The sequence below is a fragment of the Crinia signifera genome, chromosome 4 (assembly GCF_055691185.1).
Source record: "Crinia signifera chromosome 4, ASM5569118v1, whole genome shotgun sequence".
Classification (NCBI taxonomy): Eukaryota; Metazoa; Chordata; class Amphibia; order Anura; family Myobatrachidae; genus Crinia; species Crinia signifera.
In genome coordinates, this window is record NC_139220.1 from 271,006,159 (window position 1) to 271,022,328 (window position 16,170).

General features: G+C 43.7%; 1 protein-coding gene across 1 annotated transcript; it reads right to left on the reverse strand.

Annotated features, from left to right (window-relative positions):
* Positions 1-2,407: 2,407 nt before the first annotated feature.
* On the reverse strand, positions 2,408-14,793 carry LOC146073060 (gastrokine-1-like). The gene is made up of 6 exons (XM_083180238.1): positions 14,782-14,793; positions 13,402-13,443; positions 12,901-13,038; positions 11,651-11,761; positions 10,236-10,371; positions 2,408-2,502 (listed from the first exon to the last, which is right to left on the reverse strand). Exons 1-6 carry the CDS (start codon positions 14,791-14,793, stop codon positions 2,408-2,410), a joined length of 534 nt encoding a protein of 177 aa, XP_083036364.1.
* Between the last annotated feature and the right edge of the window lie 1,377 nt (positions 14,794-16,170).

Consider the following 16,170-nt stretch of genomic DNA (forward strand, 5'->3'; position numbering starts at 1 on the left):
GGTTAATGCAATGTTTAATGTTTAATGCAATGCAGTGAGCAGACACCTCCCACTTTTCATGATCTCATCTCTGTGTGCCTTTAAAACTGTCCTTTTCTTATGACACACAGAGTTTTGCAGGAAAAATCCGGCTTCTGTGTGAAAGGGGTCGACACGGGAAATACCCGGGTTTTTGCTCCTGTGTGAAAGGGGGTCAGCCCCTTGCTGCCTAGTTCTACCCGGGTTTTTGTATCCGGGAAATACCTGGGTTTTTGGGATTTTTCTGTCTGAAAGGGGTATTGAGAATAAGCCAAAATTCACAATGGCCCTTATTCTGGTTGGTGCGGTAATATCCGCGTGCGTTCGTACCGCTGATGTTTTGTGTCTGCGCATGTGCAGAGGCGTCTCTGCGCATGTGCGAGCGGGGCGTATGGGCAAATCCCGCATGAAATGTAAACACTCCGAACAGGGGGTGGAGAGGGGCGTGAAGGGCTATTTGAGCTCATTACCATATGCATACGCCCCGCGTTTCATGGGCGTTCCCATGCAAACGCTGGGCGTACGTATGGTAATGCGGCCGTGACGCACGTGTAGGGGGCGGACATATGACATCGCCGGATGTCAGCTGCCCGCCCAGATCCCTGCTTTTGCACGGAAAAATGTCCGTGTGGTCAAGGGTGCGGGAGCTGGTGGAGCACTCGGTCCTGCATTCGATGGTCTGCAACCATCGAATGATGGGGGAGGTTCCCTGAGATGGAGGAGGCGTATTCCATGAAAAATACACGGGCGGTCCGTTCGGCCAGCTTCTTACCGCGTACGGACGGAGTTGGCGATCCGTATGGAAGGCGGGGTTTCGCACGCACGGTCCTGGCCGCATATTCGGATCCGGCCGCACCGATCAGAATAAGGGCCAATGTGACACAGGGAATGAGTAAAAATTCACATTGTGACACAGGGAATGAGTACAAATTCACATTCTGACACAGAGAATTAGCCGAAATTCACTTTCTGACACAGAGAATAAGCCGAAATTCACTTTCTGACACAGAGAATAAGCCAAAATTCACAATGTGACACAGGGAATGAGTAAAAATTCTTATTTTGACACAGAGAAAAAGCCGTAATTCACATTTTGACACAGAGAATAAGCCAAAATTCACATTGTGACACAGAAAATAAGATGAAATACACATTCTGATACAGGGAATGAGTAAAAAAATTCACATTTGACACAGGGTGCCAGATAACATATGCCCCCACAGTGCCATATGACACATATGCCCCCACAGTGCCAGATGACACATATGCCCCCACAGTGCCAGATGACACATATGCCCCCACAGTGCCATATGACACATATGCCCCCACAGTGCCATATGACACATATGCCCCCACAGTGCCATATGACACATATGCCCCCACAGTGCCAGATGAAACATATGCCCCCACAGTGCCATATGACACATATGCCCCCACAGTGCCATATGACACATATGCCCCCACAGTGCCAGATGACACATATGCCCCCACAGTGCCAGATGACACATATGCCCCCACAGTGCCATATGACACATATGCCCCCACAGTGCCAGATGACACATATGCCCCCACAGTGCCATATGACACATTTGCCCCCACAGTGCCATATGACACATATGCCCCCACAGTGCCATATGACACATATGCCCCCACAGTGCCAGATGGCACATATGCCCCCACAGTGCCAGATGACACATATGCCCCCACAGTTCCTCTTCTTCACCACCCCCCAAACCACGCCACCCCACCCGACCTGTATTAAGTCTGACTTACTATTTTTGCTGCGCCGTCCGCCCCTCCACCTTCAGCACTGCAGCAGGACCCAGTCTTTATGCCGCCAGACGGCCTTGTCTCCCTATGGCCGCCGACTGCACGTTGAGTGCCAGCCTCCACCGACTCCTTTTGGCGCCTGACCATCCTGTAAGCGCCGTACGTCAGTGCGTGGGTGTGTGGTGACGTCACCCGTGCACCTCCGCAAAGGACTGCTGGGACCGGGCTTCAGAAGAAACATCATGCCCCATTGAAGCCCATTCCCAGCAGGTTTTATTGCATTGGGCCACATTACTAGCGGACCTGGGCCGCATGCGGCCCGCGGGCCGCGGGTTGGACAAGCCTGATTTAGTGCAAATGGAACATTCAAAAGTGAGAGTGGATCATGGGTGGTATAAAGAAACAGAAACTGGAACTTTATTCGATTTAGAAATAATGATTAAAGAGACTCCATGAAATGATTTGTATGAAGCAAACTTTTATTATAGAAATATGTTTTATACAAGCCATGTGTTTGATTACATTTTTAGTTCATTCATTAAAGGAAAATGGAACAAGTCACTTGAAAATAAAAAGTAACAGAAGATGAGCCAGTAGATGAGAGCTCTGACTGAGGGGACTACTGTAAGCAGCCTTCCGGAACCCCGCAGATAGTGATGCCCAGAATGTTTATGATGCTGCTGGTGGAACAGCCCGTTCCATAGAAGCTTGGATCTAGAAGACAATGCAAGAACAAAAGTGGTTTACTTATAGGAACACACACTTTGGAGTGCTGGAGACACTATTACAAGTGCAGATGACTACTTGGGAGGTCTTGTAAATAATAAAGGTTCACAGTGTTGGTGATTGTGTCTTCTCTGATTTGGAAAGCAACTAAGACAACTTGGAACAAATAAAAATATGAATGTTTATATTTGTTGAAAGCCTGCCAAAATGATGGCTTAGTCCCTATCTGCTCCTATGTCCAACCTCTGTCTTCACTGCTTCCTCTCTCCATATGGAGCAAGTTTGAAACAGAACATTTTGCTTTCACTTTCTGTTGAGAAGTAATTTGGACAATCAAGTGGTCACTGGCGGTATTTCACCTCAGAGGTAAGTATTTTGGCATATCTATCTATCTATCTATCTATCTATCTATCTATCTATCTATCTAGTAATACAAGTTTGCCGGCACTCACTCAAATCAAATATCCAGCTGGCATCGGTACCCAAATAAAACAGTCCATATATCCATTACAAATAACCGGCACTCCAGAGGCAACAAATTATGAAAGTAAAATGGTGTATTTTTAAAGCATAACAAGCTTTCGGGGTATTAGCTCCTTCTTCAGGTCAAAAACACCTAAAGCCATTTCACTTTCATCATTTGTTGCATCTGGAGTGCTGGTTATTTGTAATGGGCATTTTAAGAGCCTCTGTTTTATCCTTCTCACTCAATCAGAAGACAGTTACATCAGGGTTGCCAACTTTCCTAGTCTTCTCTCTGGGTGAAGCCTAGAGAGGAGACTTTTAGCAGCAGTTTGGGGGGCGGGGCTTGAGTGTGACATCATTAAGCCCCATACCCAGGATGTAAAATAACCTAATTAGCAGATCTCTGTGGGGGACGGGGCTAAAATGATGCGATTGTGACATTTTAGCCCCGCCCCCCTCCTCTGAGACCCGCGGATTTCAGTATTTAAATGCAGAGGTCGGGGGAAGACACCACGATTGGGGGGGGGGGGGCAGAGTGGAGTCCCCCAGAATCCGGGAGGGTTGTCCACCTTTCCAGGAGGCCTGGAGGGGGACCTCCCGGCCATTCTGGGAGGGTAGGCAGCCCTGAGTTACATGTTCCAATAGATAAGCAATGTGTATCTGTATATGTTATTTGTATATAGTAATTAGACTAGGATAAACAATTTCTGGCTTTCCAGCTGCATTCGATGCACACATTTTGGCATAACCTGTCAAGCAGATGTTGGCAGGGCAATTTTTGGAACATGTATATTTATGTGGTAAATTAAGAAGAGCAAAAGGGTGATTCTCTATGATGTACTATACTGTGCATAAATGTCATGTATTTCTTTCTGACCCTAACCCCCGAACCTATAGACATTTATTTACAACCAGTAATGGGAACGTGTGATACCACCAGAGATGTATGTGACATGAGCACACTGGGTGTGTTGGAGCCACACGGTCTCAGTGTGACCGCAGCATTTATGTCCGTAGTGGTACCATGAATTTAACTTGCGGACAGTTTTTATGATAGTACATTTCACAAGTTAAATTAGTTTTATTCTTGATTTATGCACTGTGGAATGGCAGCAAAAACCGCAGGTATTGCAACCAGTGGCGTCTCCGGAGCTGGGCTGCAGCACAGTCCTAAATTGAAATAGGGGAGCCCCACCAAATGCCAGTGAGTCCTGGACGGTGATGTTTGGGGTGGCAGTTGGTGTGGCTCCCTATTTGAATTTTGAACTGCAGCCCCACATCTGCAACTGGTCACAGATGGCTGCTTATTTGCATATTTTTGAATACATTCAAATTCGCAGCTGCAAACGCATTTGTGTAGATCTCTGGGGTACATTTACTAAAGGCCCATACATACTAGGCAATTTTGAGCTTAAAGTAGACGACTAGTTCCATGTTGAGCAGTGTTGCAAGTAAGGGGGTACGGCGTGGTACGGAGTACCTGTAAGAAATATGTTGCAGGTACGCAGTACCACTTACCACATGACCCACTGTCAATTCTATTTTAATTTTAAGTCTAAATATAATGCATCCGCAGCCCGCCCAACCAGCATTATGATTGGTCTTGTATGCAGCTACCGGCTACTGCTGATTTAGCCTGTCACATTGACAGGCATCAGTGGCACCGACAGCATGAAGAGCAAGTTCCACAATTGTAAGCACAAGCTGCCCGGCTCTCCCCCAAGCAAGAGCCAACCCACCCCCAGTCTTTCCCTTTTTCTTAATCCCTGTCTCCTGATGCCATGCTACTATTGTCATTTAGTCACTCCTTTAGCTTTGTATGACCATGCCCCCTCATGACACATGGCCACGCCCATTTTTGGTGGAGGCTATCAGTACCACCAAGAAAAAAATTCTACTTGCACCACTGATGTTGAGTTATGGTGTGTACAGACGGTGAGATATGGCTTCCGATGTTACCGATATAGTGAACATTGGAAGCCATATCGCATGCAAATCACATGCTTTTTTAGGGCTTGTGAGCCCGATGCTTTGCCGATGCGCGCTCCCATGTGAGCGCAAATCGGCAGCCAGATAGAGAGGGCAGGCAAGACTATATAGTGCAGATCTGCACTATATAGTCTAAATTGTGCCCCTCCATGTATGCCGTGCAATGCGAGTCCCGATGCGATCTGATCGCATTGGGACTCGCATCTCACGGCATATCCTGCCGTGTGTACACACCTTTGCTATGAGTATAAAATGACCTAGTGTGTATGGGAGGGTGATGAGCGGCCACCCGCATCATCAACTGCGGCCGCTGTCCATCGGCTGGTATTACAGGCCACTTTCCACGATCTCATACCGTGGAAATCGTTGAGTGATTTATTGGCTCGCGATTTTCATAACATCGCTCATGGGCGATAACGCCCAGTGAGTACGCACCATAAGGGTTGTAAAAATGAAAAGTGATATTGTCCATAGCAACCAATCAGATGCTCTCTATTATTTCACTATTGCATTCTAGAAAATGATAGACAGAATCTGATTGGTTGCTGTGGGAAACATCTCCTTTTTTAACTTTTAGAACCTTTAGTAGATTTACCCCTATAAATCAGCACACCTGCATTAGATGTATAGCAATTTGCTGTGTCCCAAACTGCACCTGGTTTTATAGCACACTGCATACATTTACAGTAAACCAATGTTTTATATACTGTAAAACCTCAAATTGCACATGAAGAAATAGAAACAGTCTTTGCTGAACCTCTTCCTTCCTGCTTTAACCCTTTGAGTGCCAAGTGAATTTGTCAAAATAGGTGTGAAAATGGGCAAGAACCATAATGACCTGTAATGTTTACCTATATAGGAAATATCTTTTTCATACACATTGTAAAATGAATTTATATAACACCTGTGGGCATAAATTTGGAGTGGTCGTTGGTATTCCCAGCATAGAAACATGGGCAAGTCTGAGTGGCATATAGGAGGCATGTAGAGAGATGTGAGTGACATATGCCCAGCATGTGGGGAGTTCTGAGTAGTATGTGGGGGCAAGTGTGCTGTCCTGAGGGCATATGCCCAAAATGTGGGGAAGTCTGAGTGGTATGTGGGGGTCTTGGAGAGCTCAAGAGGTATGGGGGCATTTTAAGACAAGTGAGTAGACAGAGTGGCATTGAATGCCATGTGTGTGCATGGGAGATTTATCAAAGCGTGGTGAGGGATATAATACTAACCAGCCCCTAACTGTCATTTTCCAAACACAGCCTGTAACATGGTAGTTAGAAGCTCATTGGTTCTTTATCTCTCTTTGCTTTATCTCTCTGCAAGGTTTGATAAACCTCCCCAGAGGGACAAGTGGGGATCTGAGAGTATGTGGGAGAATTTTGAAGTAACTGAATAGCATACTGCAGTGTTTTGGAAAGACGGCTGCTGAGGTATTTCTGGGATTGTTGTCAGTACTGACAGTTTCTGACAGTTGGAGGGCAGCCTCACTGTTCTATAACATACTATACAAATGACAAGAAGAGTCTGGTTGTTTGCTATTACAGAACCTATTTTGCCCATTGACCAGTTTTTATACAATTCCTACATTACATGTTGATATTTTGTATCTAGATAATGTTTGGTGTTCCTCCAACACAACAGTTACCCCAGCGTATTATCATACGTCTTTTGCATCATTTTTTTTTTCTTTTTTTGAGTTATGTTTTCTATTGTGCATCATTGTAGAATAATGTGTCCTAAACATTGTCTAATAAAAGTAACAGAGTTTAGAGGGTAAAGAACTGGAAAATAAGCCAGCTGTGTTCATGGTAGCTCTTTATTAATAAACATGTCATCTTGTTTTATATATTAAAAATAAACACATGGAAAGTCCAGCCAGTGGATACACAGAATAAAGGTGAGAAGAGATGAGGGGCACAATCACAGCAGCCAGGCACGTGTACTTAGATTATTATAAGCAATGAGGGTGAGAGGTCTAGCATCCAATACTTCCACACAGAGAGATGCCCAGAAATCTCAGAATGCCGAGGTCAGTACAGCCTTGCAGGTTCACAAACAGACCAGCACCTAAGAGAGACCAAGAGGAGATGTAACACCGGCTTGTAATCACATGACAGATTGGCACACCACCGGCCCATGTCCGCTGAGTGATATTATAAATAAAAAAGAGCATTTGAGAAGAAAGCAGAGCTTAGGCCCTTATTCAGATCTGATAATACAATACAAATGTGTTCTCAAAATGGACAAAACCATGTGCCTTGCAGGTGGGAAGATGTAACATGTATAGAGAGAGTTAGATTTGTGTGAGTTATTTTGTTTCTGTGCAGGGTAAATACTGGCTGCATTATTTTTACACTGCAATTTACATTTCATTCTCAACACACCCCACCCAAACTCTCTCTGCACATGTTACATCTGCCCATACTTGCCTGCTTTTGAAAACTATTTTCAGGGAGATTATAATTGGTAGTAGAATGTTGCAAAGTGCCCCATTGAGTAGACGTGTCATGCTCCACCCAAAGGGCACGTATAGTTCTATGTATGGAGAGATTGTGAAACTGGATTGTGAATGTGGCACTTAGAAGCGTGGGTGTTCACTGCTACATCTGAGAGGAATCATTTAAAATGACTTATATACAAATGAAGATGAGCCCCAGAGCAGTTAGTAAGAGCTACTATACTTGGTAAAGTTCTGGGAAATGGCACTGATGATTCAATGTAAATGTATCTATCTCATTCCTTTTCCCCCCAAAAAATCTAACAGTGTAATGTGGGCTAGGTGAAATGAGGGAGATTGCTAGACTAATGAGGGAGAGAGGGAGATTGCTGTTATTTCAGGGAGTCTCCTGCAGAATGCAGGAGGGTAGGCAACTATGCATCTGCCCCACCTGCAGTGCACATGGTTTTGCCCATTTTGAGAACAAATTTGTACTGAGCTCAGATCTGAATAAGGGCCTTAGTGTACTTCTACTGTAGTGCACAACTCTAGCAAACCCCTATTCACTGGGAAAGTGAGACATTGATTTATTTTAGTCCTAATTACTGAGTCAAGTAGGATAAATGCCACCATCTGTGTATGGTATCATTGCAGAAAAATGTACAGTGGTTTCAAATGTGAGAAAGGATTGAAGACTTTTATGGGGTCAACTCAGGGTTTGAGCAGAATTCATGGGCAAATTTCTCCCTTAAGTGACATACTGTATACATGGTTCGGTTCCGGCGGCCGTCGATATCGATTCGATATTGACGGCCGCCGGGACCGAGCAGGATGGAGGGTGGGGGTGGGTGCTGCATAGAGCAGCATGTAACTGCCTCTGATCTTCCAGATCGAAGCAGAAATAGCCTTGCCAAGTAAGTCTATTTGTGCTTTTGATCCCGGTGGCGCGGGGCCACGCTTCGGGATCCAATCTAGATAGAAGGCAGTTAACACTGTTCGATCTCAATTTGATTTTGATTCAATTTTGAATTGAACTGTGTGTACGCCCCATTACTTTCTGTTTAGTATACACACACATATTACACTATTGAATGAAACCGTTCTTCAATATGTATATTGCATTTTTCATTTACACATCTTTTGTACAATATTTTTCATTTGAGGGTTTCCGAGCACCTGTAATGTTCACATTATCATCTGGCGCTCACGTACATGTATTATTCCTAACCTATTAAAACTTAACACTGACTTTACAGAGAAAGCTCATGTTATGCTAATAATACCCCTTTCACACTAGCAAGCACTTGCAAGCCGGGTCCAAAATCCTGAGTACGACCCGGCTTGCAAGTGCTTTCACACTAACTGCCCGTACGGGTGACGTCATTGCGAGGCGGGCCGGGGCGGCGCTGGGAGATGACAGCATCTCCCAGCGGCACCTTTACAGTGCAGTGAATGGGTCGTGTCGACCCGGGTTACCCGTTCACACTGCCCCTGGAACCGCGAGTGTCCCGGGTCCAACCCTGGTCAAGACCTGGGTTGAAATAGGACGCTGGACCCGGGACAATCTTTCTGGACCCTTTCACACAGAACAATTTCCCTGGTTGTTGCACATTCATGTACAATAACCCGGGAAATATTTGCCAGTGTGAAAGGGGTATTAGCAGAGGTTAAAGTGAGGGGGAACGGGGTGGAACTGTGTTCCACCACCTCTAATGGTAGGGGGAACTGAGTTCCACCTCTACCACAGTCCTGAACAGTAATTCCAACAGAAAAGCCTGTCCCAGCGGTTCCTTCTTCTGGCACAGCGTATTTGATGTAAAGTTAGATGAACAACTGTTGACATTATGTGTATAAGGGGCATTTCTGTGTGTTTTAATATGAATCAAGGGCACTACAAGCAGTATAATGTGTACATGATTGTGCTACCATGTGTTGTGGGACCACTATCCCTTTATGGCATGTAGGGCACAAATCCCATGCAATAGTCTAGGCTCTTCCTAATGGGAGGGGGGGAGGGTGTTTGGGGAACAGAGTGGTCCACCTCTCCACGACCACTTTAAGCCCTGGGTATTATACCTCAGGTTTACTGGGTAAAACATTTTACTCCCTTAGGAGTCAAATTTGGAAGATGCCTGCTTAGTGGGTGGCTGCAAATAACTGTCACATTATCTAGACCACCCAGCAGGTCACATGATGTAAGTCACCGTGGAGGTACACAGGAAGAGTTCATCAACTGTCACTTTTTCCAGACCTGTATATGACAGTTGGGTGTTTTTCCACAGAACTCCGAAATTAATTACAACACCAAATTTTTATTTTAATCTATGGCCCAAGACCATTAATTTGGTATAGAAATATATTACTCATAGACGTCATCCTTCCACTATATAGATTTCACACTAACCTAAATTATGTAAGGATGGGGGGGGGGGGGGGTGAGATAAAGCACCAATCAACCCACCCCTAACTGGCATTTTAAATCATATAAAGAGCAGACAAACACTCATTTTGCATTTTATCTGGAAGCAACGCAATGAAACAGTTCTTTCTGAATGATATACAAGCATTTGTGAAAACATAGAAATAATAAAACTAGTAATGTAGTTATATGTTTAAGGGAGGCTTGTACAGTACAAGTAAGAAAATGGAAGTCAGCCATAGATGGAATCCCACTTTAAATATAATGATCATTAAGTATCTTCCACCTTAAGGTGAGAAGGATGAAGTTTAGCAGGAAGTGAGTAGTAACGCTTCTAATTAAGTAATGTATTATTATTTCTATTTTTGTTTTCAATTATAATATATGTACTATAAATACAAACTCTTATCGTACCTTGCATCTCCTGGGCATAGAAAGTTGGGACTCCCTTACAGAGAGCTTCAATGTGGGTTCCAAACTGTGAGACATTCTTGACTCTAGTCTGGGAGACTGTGTACATCAGAGATCGTGGAGGAGGAGCATGGGGGTTCTGCCAAATGCAAATCATATCAAATCACGTCATATTGTGGTTGGTTTCAATTTCCATAGAAGACTGCAACTATATCATGTTAGATACAGTGGGTACATTTACTAAGATGGGAGTTCTATTTCACCAATCAGAATCTTCTTATTTATTTAGCACCTTCTAGAACATAATAAATAGGATCTGATTGGTTGCCCATCACAACATCCCATGTGAAAGAGAACTCCCAACTTAGTCAGTTCCCCCCAGTAGGCATGTTTAATTGTTTAATACTGTAGAAGAAAAGCATCCATTTAATTATTGGAGATTCTAAAGCACTGTATATACAATACGTGCAGTATATTTACATTAAAAATATTTTTTGTGTACATTGTATTATCAACATTTATCAACATTTTATTATCAATACGTAAAAGTACTTTGCGGCCATGGTCTCTGGCATTTGAGAACAGCAATTGCAGACAATAAACATGACTTGGGCACCATATACAGATTATTGTGGTGTGTGCCGTCTTCTTATATAAGATATTTATTTTTTTGTTATGTGAATTTGTACATTTGGAGAAATAAAGTTTCCAGATCAGTGAGCCTCCGCCCAGAGTTGTAACATTGGGCGGTGTTACTGTACATGTAAATATTGAGGCAGAAAGATAACATAGGGGGTTATTCTAGTTCACTCTTTCTGACAAAATCCTTCTTAGATGGACAAAACCATGTGCACTGCAGGGGGGCAGATGTAAAATGTGCAGAGAAAATTAGATTTGGGTGAGTTATTTTGTTTCTGTGCAGGGTAAATACTGGCTGCTTTATTTTTACACTGCAATATAGATCTCACTTTGAAGTAAAACCCCACCCAAATCTAATTGTCTCTGCACAAGTTACATCTGCCCCACCTGCAGTGCACATGGTTTTGTCCATCTAAGAAGGATTTTGTCAGAAAGAGTGAACTAGAATAACCCCCATAGAGAACACATTTCGCCTCAAAATTGAATGTTATGTTTTTGATGTGGGAATTAAAAAAAAAGTTTCAAGGCACAAAGCAAGATTCCAACACTTAACAGTGTAACAGATAACAGTAGTAAAACTTTAAAAACCATAATTGACTTTTTTTGTGTAATTAGAAAAGCCATCCTGAGGGACTCTATTACAACTCCATCATCTTTGTGATATACATTTCTAGACAAGTTCCATCTTTCAAGAGAAATGTGAATTTTACACCCAGCATTTCCTTTGATTTTTTAATATGTAAATCATTACCACAGCCTCACCACCGCCCCTTAATTACCGGTTTCTCCTGGCTGACTTTGCTTAGTTCTGCCAAACTAGGTACCACATTTCTGTTCATCCTGCTAACCACACACGCTCTCTTGGACATCAGCCTGGCAGCGAATAATCCCTGCAAGACAGAAATGAGGCAAACGATATTAAAGTATAAGGATTCAAGAGGTAAGAAACATAAATGCAAATAAAGGACATTGAGGAGTTTGGTAGAGACTAAGAGGCAGGGCTGGCAACAGAAATATTGGGGCCCAGTACACTGGTATCTCTGGCCCTACCCCCCCCCCCCCCCCCCCAACTCTGTACCCCCGGAGAAGTGGATTTGTATGATGTTGCATATTGAATGTGTTTTTTTATTGTTATGAGAAAAAAACTGATCATTAATATTTACTAAGCAATGTACTTAGGGTAGGGCAGACAGGAGGGCACAGTATTGTGTGGATGAGTGCGTTGTAAGATTCACTTAACTCATTAGTAGGGGTAGCCGGACAGGCGACCAGGCCCAAGGGAGGTTACCGGAGGCCCAAAAAAATTACTTTTGAGGAATCCAGTCAGACGGATGGCTGTCCGATGCCTTTATAAACAATTTCTAGGTGCTGCATTGCTGCAGCCATGCTTACAGCCCCATAGCCCCTTAGAATCTTGGGGCCCCTCACAAGGTCAGTGACCAGTAGAGGTGTTCCCTTTGACCTCCCCTGTCACCTGCCCTACTAAGAGGCCCATTTATCAAAAAGGTTTTAGCTCTTTAAAATTTGTTGTGTGTGATAAATTATGTTCCAGCCAATCAGCTCCCAACTGTACTTTTTCAAACACATAACAATGAGGGGCTGAGTGCCATTTATCATACACAATGAGTTTTAAATAGCTAAAACTCATTTATAAATGGGTTCCTAAAATTTGAAATTCCATATAGTGTAATCTCGCATGTAAAAAATTATTTTCCTATAGTCTTCTCTATATTATTATGATAATTGTGCACTGTAAATAGCCCGTACTTAGGTATTTTGTATGCTTTTTTTTCTCCTTGAAAACCCTTGTGGCTCCTTATATATAACAGTAATAATAATAAAAATTTTCAACATGTTCCTGTCCCTTTGTCCTGTGACACTCATAAGGGTGGTTGGGTGGGAAAGTGGGACTAGAATCACATGGAGCACTAAGTAAAATACAATAAGAATAAATCCTAATATTTTAATTTCAGAGAATGTGTCTCTGGCTCTGATGCCCTGAAGGTGACGGAGTGTAGGTGGCACTTACTCTGTTGTAGTCCCAGATGGAGTTCCATGAGTGCCAGCCATTGTACTGGTTCACGTTGGCGATGTTGTCATGGTTATCAATGTTCACTGTCTGATGAACGTTGCCACCATCATTACCCTGATTGTTGATGCTGATATTCTGCAATGTATTAGTGACAAGTGCATTAGATCAGTAGAGAAGCCCGGGGTGAGGCCATGGACCCTGATAGTAGACAATGCAAACAATCAAGGCCTTAAAAATTAATACCTTTCTGGAAAGAAACAGAATAATAAATATACTGTAGTACAAAGATCCTCCCTGGTATTAATAAAAAAGAAAGCACTGGGGGAATTTGAAATTAATGTAATTACTAATCACAGTGATCTGATTAAGTTATTGTTTTCTGTGTTTAATCATGGTCACCAAATCATTGCCATCCATTCCAAGTCATTTCTAATCAGTCATGGCTGATGGGCTGTATGTATGTCCATTATACAGTTACTTAAAGGGCAATTAACTTACATCTGTGGCCAAGGACACGCCAAGAAGGGCAGCGAGCAGGATCTGTAATGGGAACAGACATAAAGAAAATTTACTGTTTTCTGGGTACTTATGTAGTATCTGGGCTGCCGATTTCTAAATCGGGTCGGATCGGGAGATCGCATCGCATCGCATGCGACCATGCGATTCGATGCGATGCGATGCGATGCGATGACCCGATTTTTCCATAGGAATCAATGTTAAAATGGACTGAGTCCATTTTAACATGGAATTCAATGGGAAAAATGGGTCCTTTTCATACCCCTACTATCCAAGTGGGCATGGAGTTGGATATAAACCTGTGGCGAGCGTAGCGAGCCACCGAGCCCGAAGCGTGGCGAGCGAAGCGAGCCCCGCGAGGGGACGAATACCGTCCCCTCGCGGGGCTCGCTTCGCTCGCCACGCTTCGGGCTCGGTGGCTCGCTACGCTCGCCACAGGTTTATATCCAACTCCATGCCCACTTGGATAGTAGGGGTATGAAAAGGACCCATTTTTCCATAGGAATCATTTTAACATTGATTCCTATGGAAAAATCGGGTCATCGCATCCGATATCGGATGCGATGCGATGCGATGCGATGCGATATCGCATCGCATCGCATCTGATTGTATGCCTTAACTTAAAATCGGCAGCCCAGATACTACATAAGTACCGTTTTCTGTAAACTGGTAATAAAACAAGAGGGACAGTGGGTGTGCCACAGCACACAACAACTACTGTAGCTTCTATCTGTCTACTGTGACTATATACAGTGCAATATGTGTCAGACTCCCTGTTGTGTGTAGTGCATACAGGTTCATTCCCCAGAATTTTCAGGTGAGTGCAAAATCTGGGTGAAGGAACTGTAACCCCACCCCAGCATTATAATCAGGGGAGGTTCCAGAGGGGTGTCTGTAGCACAGTTCAGTAATAAAAAAGGGGAGCCACACCAACTGCCACCATCTGCCATTCCAACCTGACTCCCCTGTTTAAATTTTAAACTGTGCTGCAGCCCCTTCCCTGAAGACACCACTGATTATGAATTGTGGCAAAGTATTGTGTTGGAAGGGCCTCAATGGGTATAGTAAGCAGGAGCAGGAGTAATAGGACTTATATTGCACATTGTCAGTGCTAAAAAACAGTCATTTTCAGGGACACAAATTGCCAGTAATGACCCTTTAAAATGAGGGCATTTCTTTGAAAATGATGGGCTGTTGGCAACTGTGTGAAGGCCGTTGTAGTAATAAGCTCTTGTTATAGTTTAGTATCCATAGGAAACATGAACAAAGCATTGGTTTTCAGAACTGTTCCTGGAAGCCTAATTTGTAACCTAGCTTATAGCATAGTAGTGAGAGGTATATCTGCAACTGTCAGATACTTACGAAAGTCTTCATTCTGCGGGATGGAGAGGACTAGGAGCAGGAGCGTTCTTCTAGTCTGTCTCCTATATATATGTGGGACAATGAGCCTTTGTTAAATAGGCAGAGACCAGACTCAGTAATCACTGGAAAGGGTCCATATCAAAGTGACGCATTTCCTAGATAACATTATCATTCATTCCTTAACAGGACAAATTTATTTAATGGGATAAAGTTTGGGCGAATACTAAGCAAACAGATATATGATACTAAACTCGATTAGACGGGTGTAAAATCAAATTGCATACTGATAGGGTGACAGAGCAGGATGTGTGGCATTTCTGTGCACTACCTATGATCCATATTGGTATAATACAAGCATGTCCAAACTATGGCCCTCCAACTGTTGTGAAACTACAAGTCCCATCATGCCTTGCCACAGTTTTGCTTGACAACAGTTCAGGAAGTGCCCAGGAAACACTGGCTGTAGTGAGGGACAGCGACGTCACTAGGGGGGTGCATCTACACCCACACGTCCTCTTGAGCTGGGGCTGTCATAATCACACAATGCTACACACCACCATGGAAAGGCATGACTGCATAGTCACCCCAGATCTCAGCAGCTGCATCTGGCACTGAGGGTCAGATTTATTAAGCTCGGTGAAGTGATAAAATGTCTGGTTTTTTTTCACCGGCCAATCAGCTCCTAACTGTGACGTTACAGGCTTGGTTTGAAAAATGACAGGTAGGAGCTGATTGGCCGGTGATACAAACCAGACAGTTTATCACTTCACCAAGATTGCTAAATCTGCCCCTGTGGGCCAGTAAGGGGCAGCTGAGTGTGCATGCAGAGCTGTAATATGCATGGGCCAGGCAAGCCATCCCAACGTCAGTACCTCCCTTTTCTATCCCAGTAGGCTCCAGCCATCCCTGCTACCTTGAACCCCTTCCCTCACCAATCAGCCAACTTTACCTTATCCCACTGCCCCCCGTCTAACCCCTATATACTGACCGTCAGTGTTGTCATACCCTTGCCTGTATCTATCACGTCGTGGAGGGCACCCGAGATGCTGTACAAGATGGGGTGAGTGCTGAGCATCCTCACTATATATATATATATATATATATATAGGGGATGCAGGGTGGTATAGGGGATGCATTGATAAAAGTGACTCGTCTCATTTATGAACCAGCAGTTATTATTTCTACCTACTAAAAAAAGCCACAGATAATTAAATATTCAAATGTAAATGTAATATCAAGGTGAAGGGGCTATTATGGCCCCCTGTCCACAGCAGCAGAAGCAGATTTTCCACAAGGCAACCTAGGTGACTGCCTAGGGCCCAGCAGATCCCAAAGATATCCTGGTCATCCAAAACTTTCCCAGAGGAACATTGTGCGACTACCTCATGG